Source organism: Pieris brassicae, chromosome 4, assembly GCF_905147105.1.
Source record: "Pieris brassicae chromosome 4, ilPieBrab1.1, whole genome shotgun sequence".
In the NCBI taxonomy this organism is placed as follows: Eukaryota; Metazoa; Arthropoda; class Insecta; order Lepidoptera; family Pieridae; genus Pieris; species Pieris brassicae.
Window position 1 is genome coordinate 11,293,240 of NC_059668.1, and position 15,389 is coordinate 11,308,628.

The 15,389-nt window shown below is 38.5% G+C and overlaps 2 protein-coding genes across 3 annotated transcripts; one reads left to right on the forward strand and one right to left on the reverse strand.

Moving 5' to 3' along the window:
- The first annotated feature begins 631 nt into the window (after positions 1-631).
- On the forward strand, positions 632-3,399 carry LOC123707993 (ester hydrolase C11orf54 homolog). 2 transcript variants are annotated; one of them, XM_045658396.1, is made up of 7 exons: positions 632-987; positions 1,061-1,140; positions 1,217-1,315; positions 1,593-1,768; positions 2,063-2,339; positions 2,408-2,574; positions 2,658-3,399. In XM_045658396.1, exons 1-7 carry the CDS (start codon positions 887-889, stop codon positions 2,829-2,831), a joined length of 1,074 nt encoding a protein of 357 aa, XP_045514352.1. In that variant the 5' UTR covers positions 632-886; the 3' UTR covers positions 2,832-3,399. The 2 variants fall into 2 exon arrangements, with proteins under 2 accessions (XP_045514352.1, XP_045514353.1); XM_045658397.1 differs by having other exon boundaries at positions 635-834.
- On the reverse strand, positions 1,853-5,859 carry LOC123707992 (E3 ubiquitin-protein ligase rififylin). The gene is made up of 6 exons (XM_045658395.1): positions 5,388-5,859; positions 4,814-5,002; positions 4,631-4,723; positions 4,138-4,302; positions 3,511-3,657; positions 1,853-3,341 (listed from the first exon to the last, which is right to left on the reverse strand). Exons 1-6 carry the CDS (start codon positions 5,620-5,622, stop codon positions 2,968-2,970), a joined length of 1,203 nt encoding a protein of 400 aa, XP_045514351.1. The 5' UTR covers positions 5,623-5,859; the 3' UTR covers positions 1,853-2,967.
- Positions 5,860-15,389: the final 9,530 nt, after the last annotated feature.

Here is a 15,389-nt window from a genome sequence, read left to right on the forward strand (position 1 = left end):
AAACGACAGTTTCATATGTAAGGAACTATATACGAAATATTTACATTCATATTGAATCTTTCTGTTAATTAAAAAATGCATGATTTTTCAGTCCTCATAGTATTTATTTCATTTCTTTTTTTACAGCAGACAGGTTTTAGAGCATATCCAAAAATTACAAACTTTACTTTTAGATTCATTTCTGACGAAAAACAAAACAAGGTTCAGCAAATGTTTTGTATTAATTTAATCATATTGAAATAAACAATGTCCTAGAAAAAATTCATATATTTATATGCTTTAACGAACCAATCGCGTTTTGGAATACGTAAATTACCTTCAAATGTACCCGAGAAGACTCTAGCGACCGCCTGTGGAATTCTGATTATAATTTATGAGCCTCAGCAGGGGAAACACTGACTTTTCAGGGACTGAATTGTTCAATTTGATGAATTAAGGTTGGAGCTCCACGCGAACAAAGTCGCGGACCCCAGTCAGTACGTGTGTATGATCACACGATATCTTTATTCTAAGTCTGGAGTAAAAACGTACCAAATGTATATACACATCCACCTCTTAACTCATTAAAATAATAACTCTAATGAACTTATCAATTGCGTTAAATGCTGATCAAAAATGGCGCCATATATGCAAAGTATTTCGATAAGTAATATCAATACGATGCGGCGTTCAGCATAAAAGTTGCGCGTCCTCCGAAGCGCCAGTCGCCGCGTATTCGGCTCGAGAGCAACACGTCCCTAACAAAATCGGACACGTGACCTGCGCGTGACCCTCATCTAGAAATCCGACAAGGCGATCTTACGCAAGAGGTCATCGATTTCGACCCTCCGATATGTAAGTCTCTAAATGTCAAACCCGACCGATAAACTCACACGTAATCTGAAAGATGACCGGACCACCGCTCTCATGGCGCGTTAGGTGGGTCGTAGCGAGTGCTATTTTCCTCGCCAATCACATAAACGCCGCGGCCTTAAGCGACGAAGTCAAGTGAGTGTTCAATAAATGTAGGGTCCGCGCCTTTTTAATGAATGTTCTCTTTTGCACGTCCGCTTCGTTCCAGCATGGCCTCCATCGACTACTCGAAAGTGTCCATCGAAGAGAAGCCGCTCTACGCACCTCCCTTGAAAGAGGTGGCCGAGGGTGAGTCCAGCGGTCGGATCGATATTCCAGAGATGGTAAACAGTAGTATACCGTACTAATATTTGTCACGTTTCAGTTTTATCTGAGGGCCTCCGGAAAACGTTCGAGTTCGTGAATGTGACGGTCGAAGACTGCCCTGACCTCACCAGAGAGCCGTTCGATCTCACGACACCCGGTAAAAATATTGCGAATTACTTTAATTCCTAACTTTCACTTATACGTATGGCGTCGGTTATATTTTATTTAGCGTAAATTATATTTATAATTATCTAGTTAAATAATTTCGTAAGTAAACACAGAAGAGATAGGTAATCGCGTAATAAGAAGCAGTAGCAACGGAGTGTTTACTTAGAGATCGCAGCGCTATCATTTATCACCACTTCAGTCAATGGAACGGGGCTTATCTTGTTTGCATACAAGGCATTTCACGAGACGTACATTATTTGCGGTAGGGCTGTCGGGCGACAGCAAATTGGTGGAGCTGGGCGGCCCGCCCTACCTGACGCCGCAGGTGCGCCGCGACAAGGTGTACGACTTGGCCGCTCTGCTGCGACACCTCGGACGAGACCCGGCGCTCCTTGCCGGGGCAGGGGCCGGGCCGTGGCCGTATCTCGGCGTCAACTGCGAGGTAAACGCTTGTACTTGTAAGGGACCCCTTTTTCCCCCGAAGTGTTTTGTGTTTAAATGAAAATAAGTCTGATAACGAATGATATTGGCTTAAAACTTGTATTAAACTTTGAGACATGAGAAGAATCGACTGGCTCTATTTGAAATAAGCTTGTATATGTGTGAGTGTGTGCTATGAGCGTTTCGTCTGTGGTGGCGGTTTATCACAAATCGGCGACACATACATGTTTCCTTATCTTACAAAGAAGGGTATATATTTTGAAACCGGTTAAGTTCACGAGCGGTTCTCTTGCAGGGCATCATAAACTTGTCGGTGCGGAAGGGCGCGGTGACGCAGGGCACGCGCGTGGTTTCGGTGGCTCCGCCCGGCGCGGCCAAGGGCCAGGCCTCGTACGTGCAGCGGAGGCTGCCCCCCGGCGAGACCAGGACGGCGCTGCTCGGCAACTACCTGCTCAGCGAGGGCCGGCCGGGACGGGTCCTCAAAGTGGTTGTCGAGAAGCGGATTGGTCCGTCGAACTTCATCACCGCCATTAGGGAAGCTTTGAAGGAGTGGTACGGCGACAGAGCGGTCGGTGAGTGTCACGCCGAGCGAGGCCGTCCGCCGAGTTCCACTCTGCTCAGTCACGCTCGGGTGTCACAGGTCTGGGCGGGGCGTTCCTGCTGGCGGCGGGCAAGGTGAAACACCACGTGATGCCGGACTTTAGCGCTTCGCCCCTCTGTTCCGACGAAGACGTGGACCGTTGGCTGCACTATTTCGAAATGACCGCGCCCATCGTGCACTTGGGCACCCTCGTCACCGGCGACCTGGTGAGTCGACTTCTCGGGCTCCAACGACGAGGTCTAAATTAAACGAGCCGCCCGAATCTCGTTGAAACGGAATGGCGTTGCAGGGCCTGGACCTGCGCGTGCAGCACTTCCACGGGTACAGTGCTCACGGCGACGGAGGCCACTACCACTACGACACCACGCCTCTGCAGGTGCGCTACGAGGGATACTTCGCCCTGGCCTCCTCCGTGATCAGGGTGGACCGGCCCTCGGAGACTCACGGCATCGGACGAGACTGACTCGAAGAATGCGAGTGTTTTCTTTCTCGAACGGAAACATTCGATCCGCCGGGAACCGACTCGGTCGTTTCAGGATTAGGGAAATAGGGTAACTCTCAATATGTACAATTGTCTTCTCCATCACTCCGAGAGGCGCTCAGGAGCGGAAGAAGCGCACTGCGCGCACCACGTACTGGCGGCAGATGGGGCACTCGGGCAGACGTTTGGCGCAGTCCGTGCAGGCGGCGATGTGGCCGCACTCCAGCAGCACGCACTCCAGCGGTGCCGCCCAGCAGATCTTGCAGCACTCCTCCAGGGGCAGCCGCTCCACTTCCGCGCGGCACCGGGCGTGGTCGGCGAGCAGCAGCCTCGCGCGCTGCAGCAGATCGGCCCGCTCGAGGCAGCCCCGATACTCGACGCGGTTCCTGGCCAGCAGCTCCTTAAGCTGGCGCACCGTCAGCCCTTCCAGCTCCGACGCCCGTCTGATCTGTTCCAAGCTCACCGGCCGAGCGGTCTCCGGCTCCTTCTCCGCTACAACATTTGTCGTGATAAAATTTATTTACTCCATAAATAAAATAAACAATCATAATATACTTCAGAAAATTCCGCATCATATCTTTTATATACGCGCGAGCCGCATCTTCTGTAGCGTCATTGGCGACTTAAGGCAACTAAAGAGAGGCGAAGAGATCGGTCTTACCGGTGACGTGCAGCGGTTCGTCGCGCAGACTGGCCGTATCGGGGGGGGAGTGGGGCTCGCCGCGGGAGAGGTCCAGGTCGGAGGCCGAGCGCCCTCCGGCCGACCGCAGCTCCGTCACCTCCTCGTCCGTTATTAAAACGGCTGAATCTACAACGCGACGGTGCATTGTCAATCTATTAAGTGTGTAAATGGCAGCCTTAACTTCACTAAATACTGATGAATATCACCAAGTGGTACATCATCTTGGCTAGGAGAGTGTTTTGTCGTGTTTTAAAAGTTCTAAAAGCTTCATTTGGATTTCTAAATAATCTGAAATTATTTAATATTACAGAGAGTAAAAATTACTTTAGAAAGATATCTAAAAATTATTTTACATAGTTATGAATTAATGATCAACTTTTGAGTTTGCTATATGAGTACTTCATTTGTTGACTGAATCAGTTGAATACAAGTTATATATGTTTATATACCAGTGAAAAGTGATAAGATTACAAAGTGATAAGATACAATTTGTTATTTATTTCATCGATTTAAACAATAGAATAGAACAATATAATATAAATTATATATATTTAATAACTTATAATATAAAAAAATCCTAGTCTAAAGACAAATATCAGATTTTACCTGTAGGCAAAGGATCAGCTGGAGGAGTAACAAATTCCCAGCCAAAGTCTTCGAGGTCCTCTATTTCAAAGCAATCGGTGGTGTCCACTCGAGCAGTCTCGACTGAAGCACTGCGCGATACAGGTGCCGGTATCACGAATGGTACCCGTACGTCGCGTTCCCCACCTGTTTATTTATATCTAAGTTAAAGGATTCGCAAGGTGTAAAAAATTTCTACATTTATACAAATTAACACTGACAAATAGTTGCCAAAGTAGCAGAACCAAGATTTTTAGCCAGACAGCCCTTTCAGTGATTTTTTGAAACATAGGCTAAATGAGACTAAATTTCATACTTGTTTTATAATATTGAAATACTTCAAATTTTTCTTGACATTGATTATCAATCAATTATAGCTCTAGGTAAAAATTACAAAAAATAGTTTATTACTCCTGAAAAATTATCTTTTAATTATATATTAAAAAATGATAAATTTTATTGATGTTTACCCTACCTGGAGTAGGTGTAAATCGTTGATCAGATATGTTTTCATTCATTTCACTGTTTCCAGTTGGAGAGTGAGAGTGAGCTGCATTGTAACAGTTACCTGATAAATAAAAGCAAATGAAGAACAGTTTTGTGTGAACAATATTAAAACATTACATTACTATGTAATGCAATTTTAATGAAAGCTTACTTCTATCGGGATGTGGTGGTTGATGCCCTGTATTTCGCAAATCAAACGTAGAAGTGATAAATTCGTTGATGTTATTGGTGATGCCCTTTAGTGTGTTACTAAATGGACTAGCCCCAGTCCGAGAGCCTCGTCTGCGGTATGCTGAGCTGTTCACATGAGAGATGCACAAGCTCAAAAGCTCTTCTTTTTCTGTAATAATTAAATGACAATAAACCCCAAGTAAAATTATATAGTGTTTTAGGAAACTCCCATGATACGAAATATATGTGAAAGACATTTCAAAATTTAAAGCACAATTAACTATTAATATTTTCACAGATGGCAAATAATTTTTCTACTTGCACTTTAACAAAACAGAATAAAGCTGATTGTTTATTAAATAATTTTATATTTAAATCTTAAATCATTTGAATTCTTAAAAATGTTTAATATTTGTTAGTAGTAGACAATGATAAAAAGCAGAAAATACAATATAATTTTAAATAATTATTTGGAAGAAAGTGGTACATTCAGATTTATTAACTTTTATTTTATGAGATATTGTCATATTGTGGAATGCATAAAAGTAACTTACCAACGCAGCCTCGAGTCGAGATGTTTTGATGTTTAAGGAAGCATTGCAGATCGCGCACCTTTAGGTGAGCTATGTTTTGTCGGAACAAGGGTCTGGTTGATAGGACACGGCATGGAGCACACATAGTCCCACCTCCCCGTCGTAAACATCCACTGCAGTAATATCGCTCGCATTCTGAGCATAGCCGTTTTCTCTTAAATACACTGAACTGTACAGCGCAACTTTCACAAGGCATTTTACATTTATTATTCTTTTCACAAAGGAAATAGGCGATTTCTACGACTAATTTTATAAGAGGCAATTTACTACAAACATTGTAACTCCTTAAACTGAACTTATAAAAACATATTATTCATCAAAGATTTTATTAATGTGAATTTAAAATAGCAAATCATACTTTAATTTACATGTAAAAATTTAAATTTGATTAATTTTTAATTAATAGTAAAAACGAAACAGAAGTCAGAAACGAATTTACGTTTACATCTACAGATCAAGTATGTTTACACCACAGAATAGATAGGAGTATTATAAATATTTATACCACAGATCTTATTATAACAACGGCGCGGCAAGCTAGCAAGCAACTCGCGAGCGCACGTAGCCCGCTGAATCTTAGAGCTCAGCTTATTACGTATGTTCAGCGCCCGGCGTGGTATTTATATTTGTATAGCTTACACATGGTAATTTTTATTCGTAAATGACAGATGACACCGCTGACCATAGAACGCTCTACGCCTCACATCGCCGAGTCAAAGAGCGCATGCAAGATCTCCACAACGAACGCTGGGACCGCTTCCCTAGCAAATTGTCACCCTCGCACATGGCCTATTGGTCTTTCAATGTAGAGGTAACACCGCTCTCTTTATACCACCCACAAATTCCACCTCAAAAAAGAGGTCAACCATCCAATAGCAATAGCTTTTTCTAGCTAGCTAGCTAGTAATAGCCACTTAGACTATTATTATTATGTACTTGTGTTAATGTACCCAACCCAACAACCCTGTTCTAGCACGTAGGTACTTACACTTTTAAGAAGTATTTAAAATTACTTAGCATCGATTAAAGCATCTGCTCTTTCGTCAAATGCAGATCAAAAAGATGTACGAGCTCATGTGTCATAGCTCCGACCTAAAGGAACCTCTAAGCACTAAAAGGCCAGCCCGTAAGGCTTACTTCAGCTGAGGTCAAGAAGTAGCTATATAACCTTCGCGATCGGAATAACTTTGGCAACGCGCTTCAACGTCATAGTACCTTTTTTGTAGCCGGAGATTGTAGGTGTCCCCACAGAACCATATATATCTTGTTAGGCATAACAGAACAGTTGTGCAAGTTGATGCGTTCGATTTTCTTCTTCTATGTCAAAGAGTGTTTCACTTACGTTTTAATTCACAAGTCTTAAGTTTTCTGTGAGTTTAGTTAAGTTTGTATAATTAACGAGGGAAGGATCACTAAGTTATCTAATAATATCATCTAATAAATAAAATATAATATTGAAGGGCGCACCTTAATAAAATAACTCTGCTTGACACATTTTAACATGGGACTGATCTGAGCAATATTAGGGGTTAATCCTCCTCCGGATAGTACTGTTGCGTGTCGGTGTGCTGAGTTCAAGCGAGGAAGAACTTCTAAAATAAAAAAGAAATATACATAGTCGAAATAACTAACTTCACCGCATACACAAATTCAAGTACGACCAGTCACCACAAGTAGCACCCGTTCACGCGTATGACGCATGGCCAGCCATTGGCCCCCTCGTCATATTTTAGGGAGAGAAACATCCTGACGCATGGACGCCGCCACAAGCAATGATATTTAATAATAATAACAATAATTTATTGCAAGAATATGGTACAAAAAGGTGGTACAATAGTAAGTTCCCATATTATGCCACACACAGTGGCTCGCAAATTTGTCTTTAAAGAAGTTTTACATTTTACATTATTAGTCATATGAATTGGTCAATTCTTATATTATTTGTATCGTACATATCATATTAAATGTTATTAAATTTATATCAACTACTAATATTTTTTTCCAAAAGTAATACACCAAGACGATTTTTAAAGACTAGTCGAAAGTTCTTTTAATTCTTTTGGTAAAGTAATGTAAACCTTAATAGCCATACAAAAGGTGCTTTTCCTAAACAGTTCCAGATTGATTTTTGGCTCCTCCAATTTCTCCCCATGTCTACTTCTTACTTCGACTTAAAAATATGTATGTTTCTGTGCACGAATAAGGACATTTCTAAAATATTAAGCTTCTTAAATAAAGGTACGCTACTAGCAATACAGTTTGCTCCACAAATTGCTCGAGTACATTTCTTTTGAGCCTTAAAAACCCTATCTACTTCAACTGAATTTCCCCAAACTATAATTCCATATCTAATAATAGATGAAACATATGCATGATGAGCAGCCTAAACTATTTCTCTTAGTCGTTTTAACACAAAAACAAAATTATTTATCTAGTCTATTTGTGTTTTTGAGTTGTAGGTCTGAAAATGGATTATTTTAGTTTTGGTAATATTTATTTGTAGATTATTTGAATTCATCCAGTTGATGGCTTCGTCTAGAGATTTAATTAAGTCTTTCTTAACATACAGAGTCAAAAGCCTTTGTCATATCTAGAAAGATGCAACCTATAAGCATTTTATCATTTAAGCATTCAGTTATTTGTTTGACTAAGGAAAAGCACGCAGCAGGTAGAACAATTTTTTCTGAAACAAAATTGTTCTTTTTTAAAAATATCGTATGATAAAAGGAAATTCTCTATTTTATTATACATAACTTTTTAGAAAATTTTAGATAAATTGGGAATTAAAGTTATTGGTCTATAACTTGTCATTTGTGTTCTTGCTCCTTTTTACCACCATTATATGGTTTGATAATTGATATTTTTAGTTTTTCAGGAAAGATCCCTTCAACTATCGATAGATTAATTATGTATGTCAGTGGATCAAGTAGGTATAATGCGCATGATTTAATTGTTTTGGTATCCAAATTATCGTATCGATTTTGTATTTTTCAACGATGTAATAATTTTTAAGATATCCGTGTTAATTATGGGGGAAAGATAAAAACTTTTATGATTTCGAGGGATTTTGGCTTCTGGCAAATGGTTTGTTTTATTTTTAGTAGGCAGTGAGGTAAAAATAATAGTCATTAAATAAGTTGCATATTTCATGTGGTGATTCATATAATTTGTTATTAATATCGATAATTGCTTCTACTTCTGAATAAAATGTCATGCGCAATTTATGTAATCTGCATTAGCAAGCTTATGGGATTTATGTATACATTTTTTAAAAATGTATGAGTATTTCTTATATGCAGATTTATTTTGTTTTTTATTGTGCTCATTTAAATGATATTGTAGGTATAACGTACTTTTTTTATACAATATTTTTTTAGCGCTTTAGTAAAGAATCTATTTTTGATGTATGAATGTATTTTATAGTTTTTAAGATCGGAAAAAATAAATTCATGGAAGTTGTCGAATGCTTCATTTGTTGTGGGGGAGCTATATACGTCCGAGAAGGTGAGGCTTGATTGACACCTAATAAATATATTAGTGTTCTCCCTATTAAGTTCTCGTCTGTATATAAACCAGTACTTTGGAGTATCTTTAAAATTTTCGTTTTCTTGAAGTGTAAAAGACAGCGATTGTGCGGCCTCATGGTCTGAAAGTGCCAAATAGTGGAGGGCCGATTGTGTCACATTTATATTACTTGCTATTAAGTCTAAGCAGGAGTTTTAACGTGTTGGGCGCTTTGCATGATTTTCTAAATTATTATTTTGAAGAATAGAGATACGTTCGCGGGAACTTTTATTATTTCTTAAAATGTCTATGTTCCAGTCTCCACAGAGTATTAGTTTTTTGTTGCGTTTACTGCATAGCTTACTTAAAAGTTCGTCGAAATTTTATAAAAAAGTTGTTACATCTAAAGTAGGAGTCCGGTAAATACATATTATTATTAAGTTGTATTTCGAATTTGTTTTAGCTCGAGAAAAAAATAGAGCAGCCCTTAACACAAAGGGACGAGGCAGCCGCTGAATCAATTCAGTATGAGACGGACGAAGAAGAACTGGCTAAAGAAACGGAATGGGTGCGACAAAAAACCAGAAAGAAAAGGAAACTAAACACCTCCCCTTCCTCCATGAAAGAAGTTACTTGCAATAAAGTAACCAAAGAAAAGCCTAAAAAAGAACCCCTTCCACCCCCGATTATTGTCGAAAATGTAATTGAATACCAATCATTCTACGATTCCTTACTTAAAAAAGAATTGAATAAAGACTCGTTCACAGTAAAAATGCTTAGAAATGGATCGGTGAAGATTAACACTAATAGTGAAGCTACCTACAGAGTGATCTCAAAACATCTTAAAGAAGAAGATGCCTCGTGGTTCTCTTACGAAAACAAGCAGAGCAGGCCAATAAGAGTAATGGCAAAAAATCTCCATGCTTCTTGCAAGCCTGAAAGGATAGTTGAAGACCTTACTCGCCAAGGATTTAAAATTTTAGACGCAGCCGTCAAATATAGCTGGAAAACCAAAGAACCGCTTAACATGTTTATTCTGTCTTTCCACCATCAGGAAAACATAAAAAATATCTACGAAATAAAATCCATACTTGGCTGCAAAATTGATGTACAGCCACTGAAATCACCGAAATTGATTCCCCAATGCAAGAGGTGTCAGGCTTATGGGCATACACAGAAATACTGCTCCAAGGAGCCGAGGTGTGTGAAATGCACTGCAAAGCATCTCACAGTCGATTGTAACAAGCCACAAGACGTGAAACCGAAGTGTGTTCACTGTGGTGAGTCACATCCAGCTAATTACAGAGGCTGTGTAGTAGCAAAAGAATTACAGAAAATGAGAAATGTCTTAAAATCAAAATCAATGATAGAAACGGACAAATCGGTAAAACCAGCAAAATTAGTTTCCAAAACTGTTTCCTTTGCCCAGGTAACTAAAGGTCCTAAGACTCCATCCCCAACACAACAAAATGAGATAGCTAGCACAGGCATGGATGAAAAGATTAACACCATACTTTCATTATTGACATCCTTTGATGAAAGACTTAAAAAACTAGAAAGCGGCACCAAAATAGCTGCTCCCAAACGTCTTAAGCAATAATGGCTTTAAAAATAATGGCATGGAATGCTAATGGGCTTTTAAAACACCAAAGAGAACTTCAGATAATTCTTAAACATGAAAACATTGACATCTGCTTGGTATCGGAAACACATTTTACCAGGGAGTCATACATTCAATTTAAAGGATATAATGCCTACCATGCCCTTCACCCAAGTAATAAATCCAGTGGGGGAAGTACAGTTATAATAAAGGATAGCTTAAAACACCATGAGGTCTTTAAATATGAAAAAGAGCATATACAGGCTGTGGCTGTGAGCCTATCAATGAAGCGGTATCCATTAACAATATCATCTATTTACTGCCCACCAAGACATGCACTTAAGTACGACCAGTACAAAACCCTGCTAGAAAGTCTTGGAAATAGATTTGTGTTGGGAGGCGACTTCAATGCAAAACATACCTACTGGGGATCAAGATTAATATCGACCAAAGGAAAAGAACTGTTCAATGCTATGAAAAATTTGAGATGTGATGCAATTTCCACAGGAAGGCCCACATACTGGCCAACAGACAAGAATAAAATACCAGATCTTATAGCTTTCTTCATATTTAGAGAAGTATCACCAAATGTTCTCCAAATAGAGGAAGCCTATGATATGAACTCAGATCACTCACCAATCTTACTCACAATTGGCGAAGACCCTATAAAGCGAAAACTGAATCCATCTCTCGTGAACACGCATACGGACTGGGACAGCTTCAAAATTTATCTTGTCAATATGGTAGACCTTAGAGTACCTTTAAAGACTGAGGAACAATTAGATTTAGAAGTCAATAGATTTACAAAGAACATCCAACAAGCTGCTTGGAGTAATACTCCAAAATTTAAGAAAAAGGTACAAAACAACTACTTCCCAGAAGAGATTAAAAATTTGATAAAGACAAAACGAACTCAAAGAAAAAGATGGCATTCCACAAGATGTCCAGAAGACAAAAAACATCTGAATAACCTCACTAAACAACTGAGGAGAGAGATTAAAATACATAAAGATACTTCAATAAAGAGATACCTAAACCAATTAACTTCTGATGGTTCCACCGATTACTCCATCTGGAAAGCGATAAGAAATATCAAAAAACCTACAACACATATTCCTCCCTTACGAGAGTCTAATGGGAATTGGGCTGCAAGTAACATACAAAAAGTTAAGAGGTTCGCTGATCATCTAGAAAATATATTTCAAATCGATGAAGAAGATTTACTTAACTTCGAAGAAATAACGTCAGAAGAGCTGAACATCCGTCTAGTCACACCAAAAGAGGTCTTAAGTGAAATTAAATGTCTAACTAAAAAGAAGGCACCAGGTTTTGATCTAATTACGGGTGAAGTCCTTCAGCATCTCCCCCGTAAAGCCGTAGTTAAATTGACAACCTTAATTAATGCCTCATTTCGACTTCAATATGTTCCCAATATGTGGAAAGTTGCGGAAGTTATAATGATTCCCAAGCCAGGAAAACCTCCACACGAAGTCACGTCTTACAGGCCAATCTCACTGTTACCTGTTATAGCAAAGCTATTTGAGAAAATCTTTCTCAAACGTCTTAACCCTATTATTGTCAAAAAGCAGCTCATACCAGATTACCAATTCGGTTTTAGAGAAAAACATTCTACCATAGAGCAAGTTCATAGAATCACAAATAATATTGAAAAAGCACTAGAAGAACAAAAAGTCTGCTCCACTGTCTTTCTGGATGTAGCTCAAGCATTTGATAAAGTGTGGCATCGAGGACTTGTTCATAAATTAAGGAAATTACTGCCTCGTCAATTTTCAAATATCCTTGAGTCATATTTAACACAAAGAATGTTTAGAGTACGACAAGATGATGATTATTCAGAACTAAAAGAAATAAAAGCTGGGGTGCCGCAAGGGAGTGTATTAGGTCCGGTCCTGTACCTCTTATACACATGCGATATTCCTGATCTAAAAGATAACGTTATCGCGACCTTTGCCGATGATACTGCTATCATGTCTACGGCGACTACTGAAAAGGAAGCGGTAGTAAAATTACAAAAAGCCATAAATATTGTTGGCTTGTGGACCAAAAAATGGCGGATAAAACTAAATCAGTCTAAATCAGTTCACATAAACTTTTCCAACAAAACATCAAATTACCTGCCAGTATATATTGATAACGTCAAAGTGCCGTTCCAAAATTCAGCTAAGTACCTAGGTATGACGCTAGACACCAAACTCCGATGGAAGGTCCATGTTAAAAAGAAACGCGAAGAGTTGGATCTCCGTTACTCTAAATTGTACTGGTTGCTCGGAAGGCATTCCACGTTATCAGTACAAAATAAATTATTGATCTACAAACAAGTCCTGACACCTGTATGGACTTATGGTTGCCAGCTGTGGGGCTGTACCAGTAATAGTAATATCCAAGTAATCCAACGATTCCAAAACAAAGTGCTCAGGGGAATAGTCAATGCTCCCTGGTACATTCGCAATTACGACCTCCATCGGGACCTTAATGTAGAGGACGTCACCACATTAATAAAAAAGGCTGCTGGAGCACACGAACATAGGCTCCACCATCACGTGAATGTCGAGGCTATTCAACTCCTTGATACCACTGACCTAGTGAGAAGATTGAAAAGGATAAAACCATTCGAACTAGTGAATTAGTGTTAGTGTACTTTAATATTAAGTGCTAAACAGTGAATGAAAAAATGAAAACACAAGAACAGAGTGTCTTCCCTTTAATAGAGACTATAAGTAGCGTTATTGGACACTTACTTATTACAATCCTTTTTAGTAAATTAGGTTAGACTTAAATTACTTATTAGTCTTAAATTAGGCTAGATCGTAATGTTCCATGATGTCGTAGTAAAGACACATGTATATTAAAAAAAAAAAAAATTAAGTTGTATTTACTTATTTCAACGCCACAATATTTGAATTGCAGAGGTATTGGGGGTCTAGGGTAACAAATTTCCTTGAATTTTAAATTGTTTTTTATTAAGAGGCACGAATCTCCTCGGCGTTGATAAGGCCGAGAATATGAAGAGACTAATCTATAATTATTTATGTTAACGTTGGATTCGCTTCCTTGTTTAATAAAAGTTTCTGTGAAACATATGATGTCTACATTTCCTAAATTTCTTTGCAGGTCTGTGATGGCTATATTGATTAAATCTTAAGCAATCCTGCTATATTTTGACGGACGAGTCTTAATTTATTTTGCTTATTAGTTGCTACGAAAAAAATACAGTTAGAATGCTGGTTTTTATTTTTGAAATTGGTACCCGAAATTATGAAATAATTTGTTATTTTTAATTGTACAGTGTGAGATGAGTTTGTGTGACTATGTTGCATGCGGGCTTTATAGTTGAGATATTTCTTATGCTGTGTATAATATCAAATGTACTCAATCTCCGTGTTTATTTTATCACATAAGTTGAAGAGGTGTTTTGTATGAGAATAGGGTGTGTTTTTATCGTACGTCGAGTGGCGTATTTTTAAGAAGTGGCAATATTTATAGTTAGATATTATAGATTCCATATGAAAGTTAATTAATTTTACATTTAAGTGAGTATTATATTGTACATTCGTTATAAACACCTTTTGCTGTCGCAATTGATATAACACATTACACAATTCTGAGATGAAGGTATAAGGACGTTTATCGTTTGCACCAATTATTAATACTATAATGTCTTTGGGTTTTATAATAGACTTATTAATTATTAATTAATTTCATGAATACAACTACTTAAAATCTGTGCACTCGTTGCGAGCATGACGATCCTTGAAATGTGAACTTGGCTACATAAGAAAATAATAAGAATACTAATTTTACTGAATTAATTTGAACCACATAGATCACGGTTTGCTGCCACTTTACCATAAAACAGTCGTGGATGTTGACGATCGCCCCAGAGTCAGGAAATGCAGCCGAGAGATTCAGTCGCGTTCCCTCTTTATACTGGAACAATTCATATCCAAGCACTAGGATCGTTTAAATATTCATTTATATTATAATAGGCCTTAGGAAGCGGATTTACTTTAATGTACGATTTAAATTTATTTATTGACAAGACTTGTATCTCAATAGGGATTTTGTGGAAACGAGACAGAAATGCACAATGTTTAGGTATTGAAAAAATACCTTTCCTTGCAACTCAGCTTTCAAATAATGTAAATTTCTTCTTTCAACTAAACTTACGTAGTAACTGCGCTGGAGCAGTTAGTGAGTCTTGGCCTCCGAAATAAAAGACGATTTTGTCGACGTTGGTTGCTGCTTGCTAATCGGCCACTGTTTCCGGCTATTTATCACGTACCTTCAAATTCTTAGCAAATTAATCGTAGATTTTTAGTATTAGCGCCTAACAAAATATAAAAAGCAAACTAGGTTCTATGACCATCACTGTTCAGTTGCCTGAATTTCAGTTTTGCCACATCGTGTTTTTTTAATTAAAGAATGAAGTGTGGAAGTCAGTTGCCACTTTTAAGCTTTAATAAAGAACTATAACATAGGTTCATTCAAGCGGCACCTATATATGCACCTCCTGGACAGGCGTGCCCTCCGATAGACCGCATCCCACCTAACAATAGGTGAGATTACGGTCGAACACTGTATATTTTTTTGTTGACCAAGACGGTAAGTAAAATCGTACATTCGTTATGTAAATAACATTTACCAATGGTTTTGATGGATTCATTTGTCAGCAAAGAATTAGATGTCTTTTTAATTGTTACTGAATTAATTCAAAGAAAAAACCTTAGTAACAGTTATTATCGTATAAGGGCTATTTCTGTTTAACATTTAATGGCTTGCTAGACCAGTACAGTACCGATTTGAACCGATCCCTTGGATATCTAGTACTAACACAAATA

Excerpts from the sequence above, each read along its gene's own strand:
- LOC123707992 (XM_045658395.1), bottom strand. The coding sequence starts at position 5,622 with ATGCCTTGTGAAAGTTGCGCTGTACAGTTCAGTGTATTTAAGAGAAAA. Across the intron at positions 3,658-4,137 it reads AGCTGATCCTTTGCCTACAG|ATTCAGCCGTTTTAATAACG; the intron begins GTAAAATCTGAT and ends GTCGCGTTGTAG. Across the intron at positions 3,342-3,510 it reads CGAACCGCTGCACGTCACCG|CGGAGAAGGAGCCGGAGACC; the intron begins GTAAGACCGATC and ends CAAATGTTGTAG.
- LOC123707993 (XM_045658396.1), top strand. The coding sequence starts at position 887 with ATGACCGGACCACCGCTCTCATGGCGCGTTAGGTGGGTCGTAGCGAGT. Across the intron at positions 1,141-1,216 it reads CTTGAAAGAGGTGGCCGAGG|TTTTATCTGAGGGCCTCCGG; the intron begins GTGAGTCCAGCG and ends GTCACGTTTCAG. Across the intron at positions 1,316-1,592 it reads GTTCGATCTCACGACACCCG|GGCTGTCGGGCGACAGCAAA; the intron begins GTAAAAATATTG and ends TATTTGCGGTAG.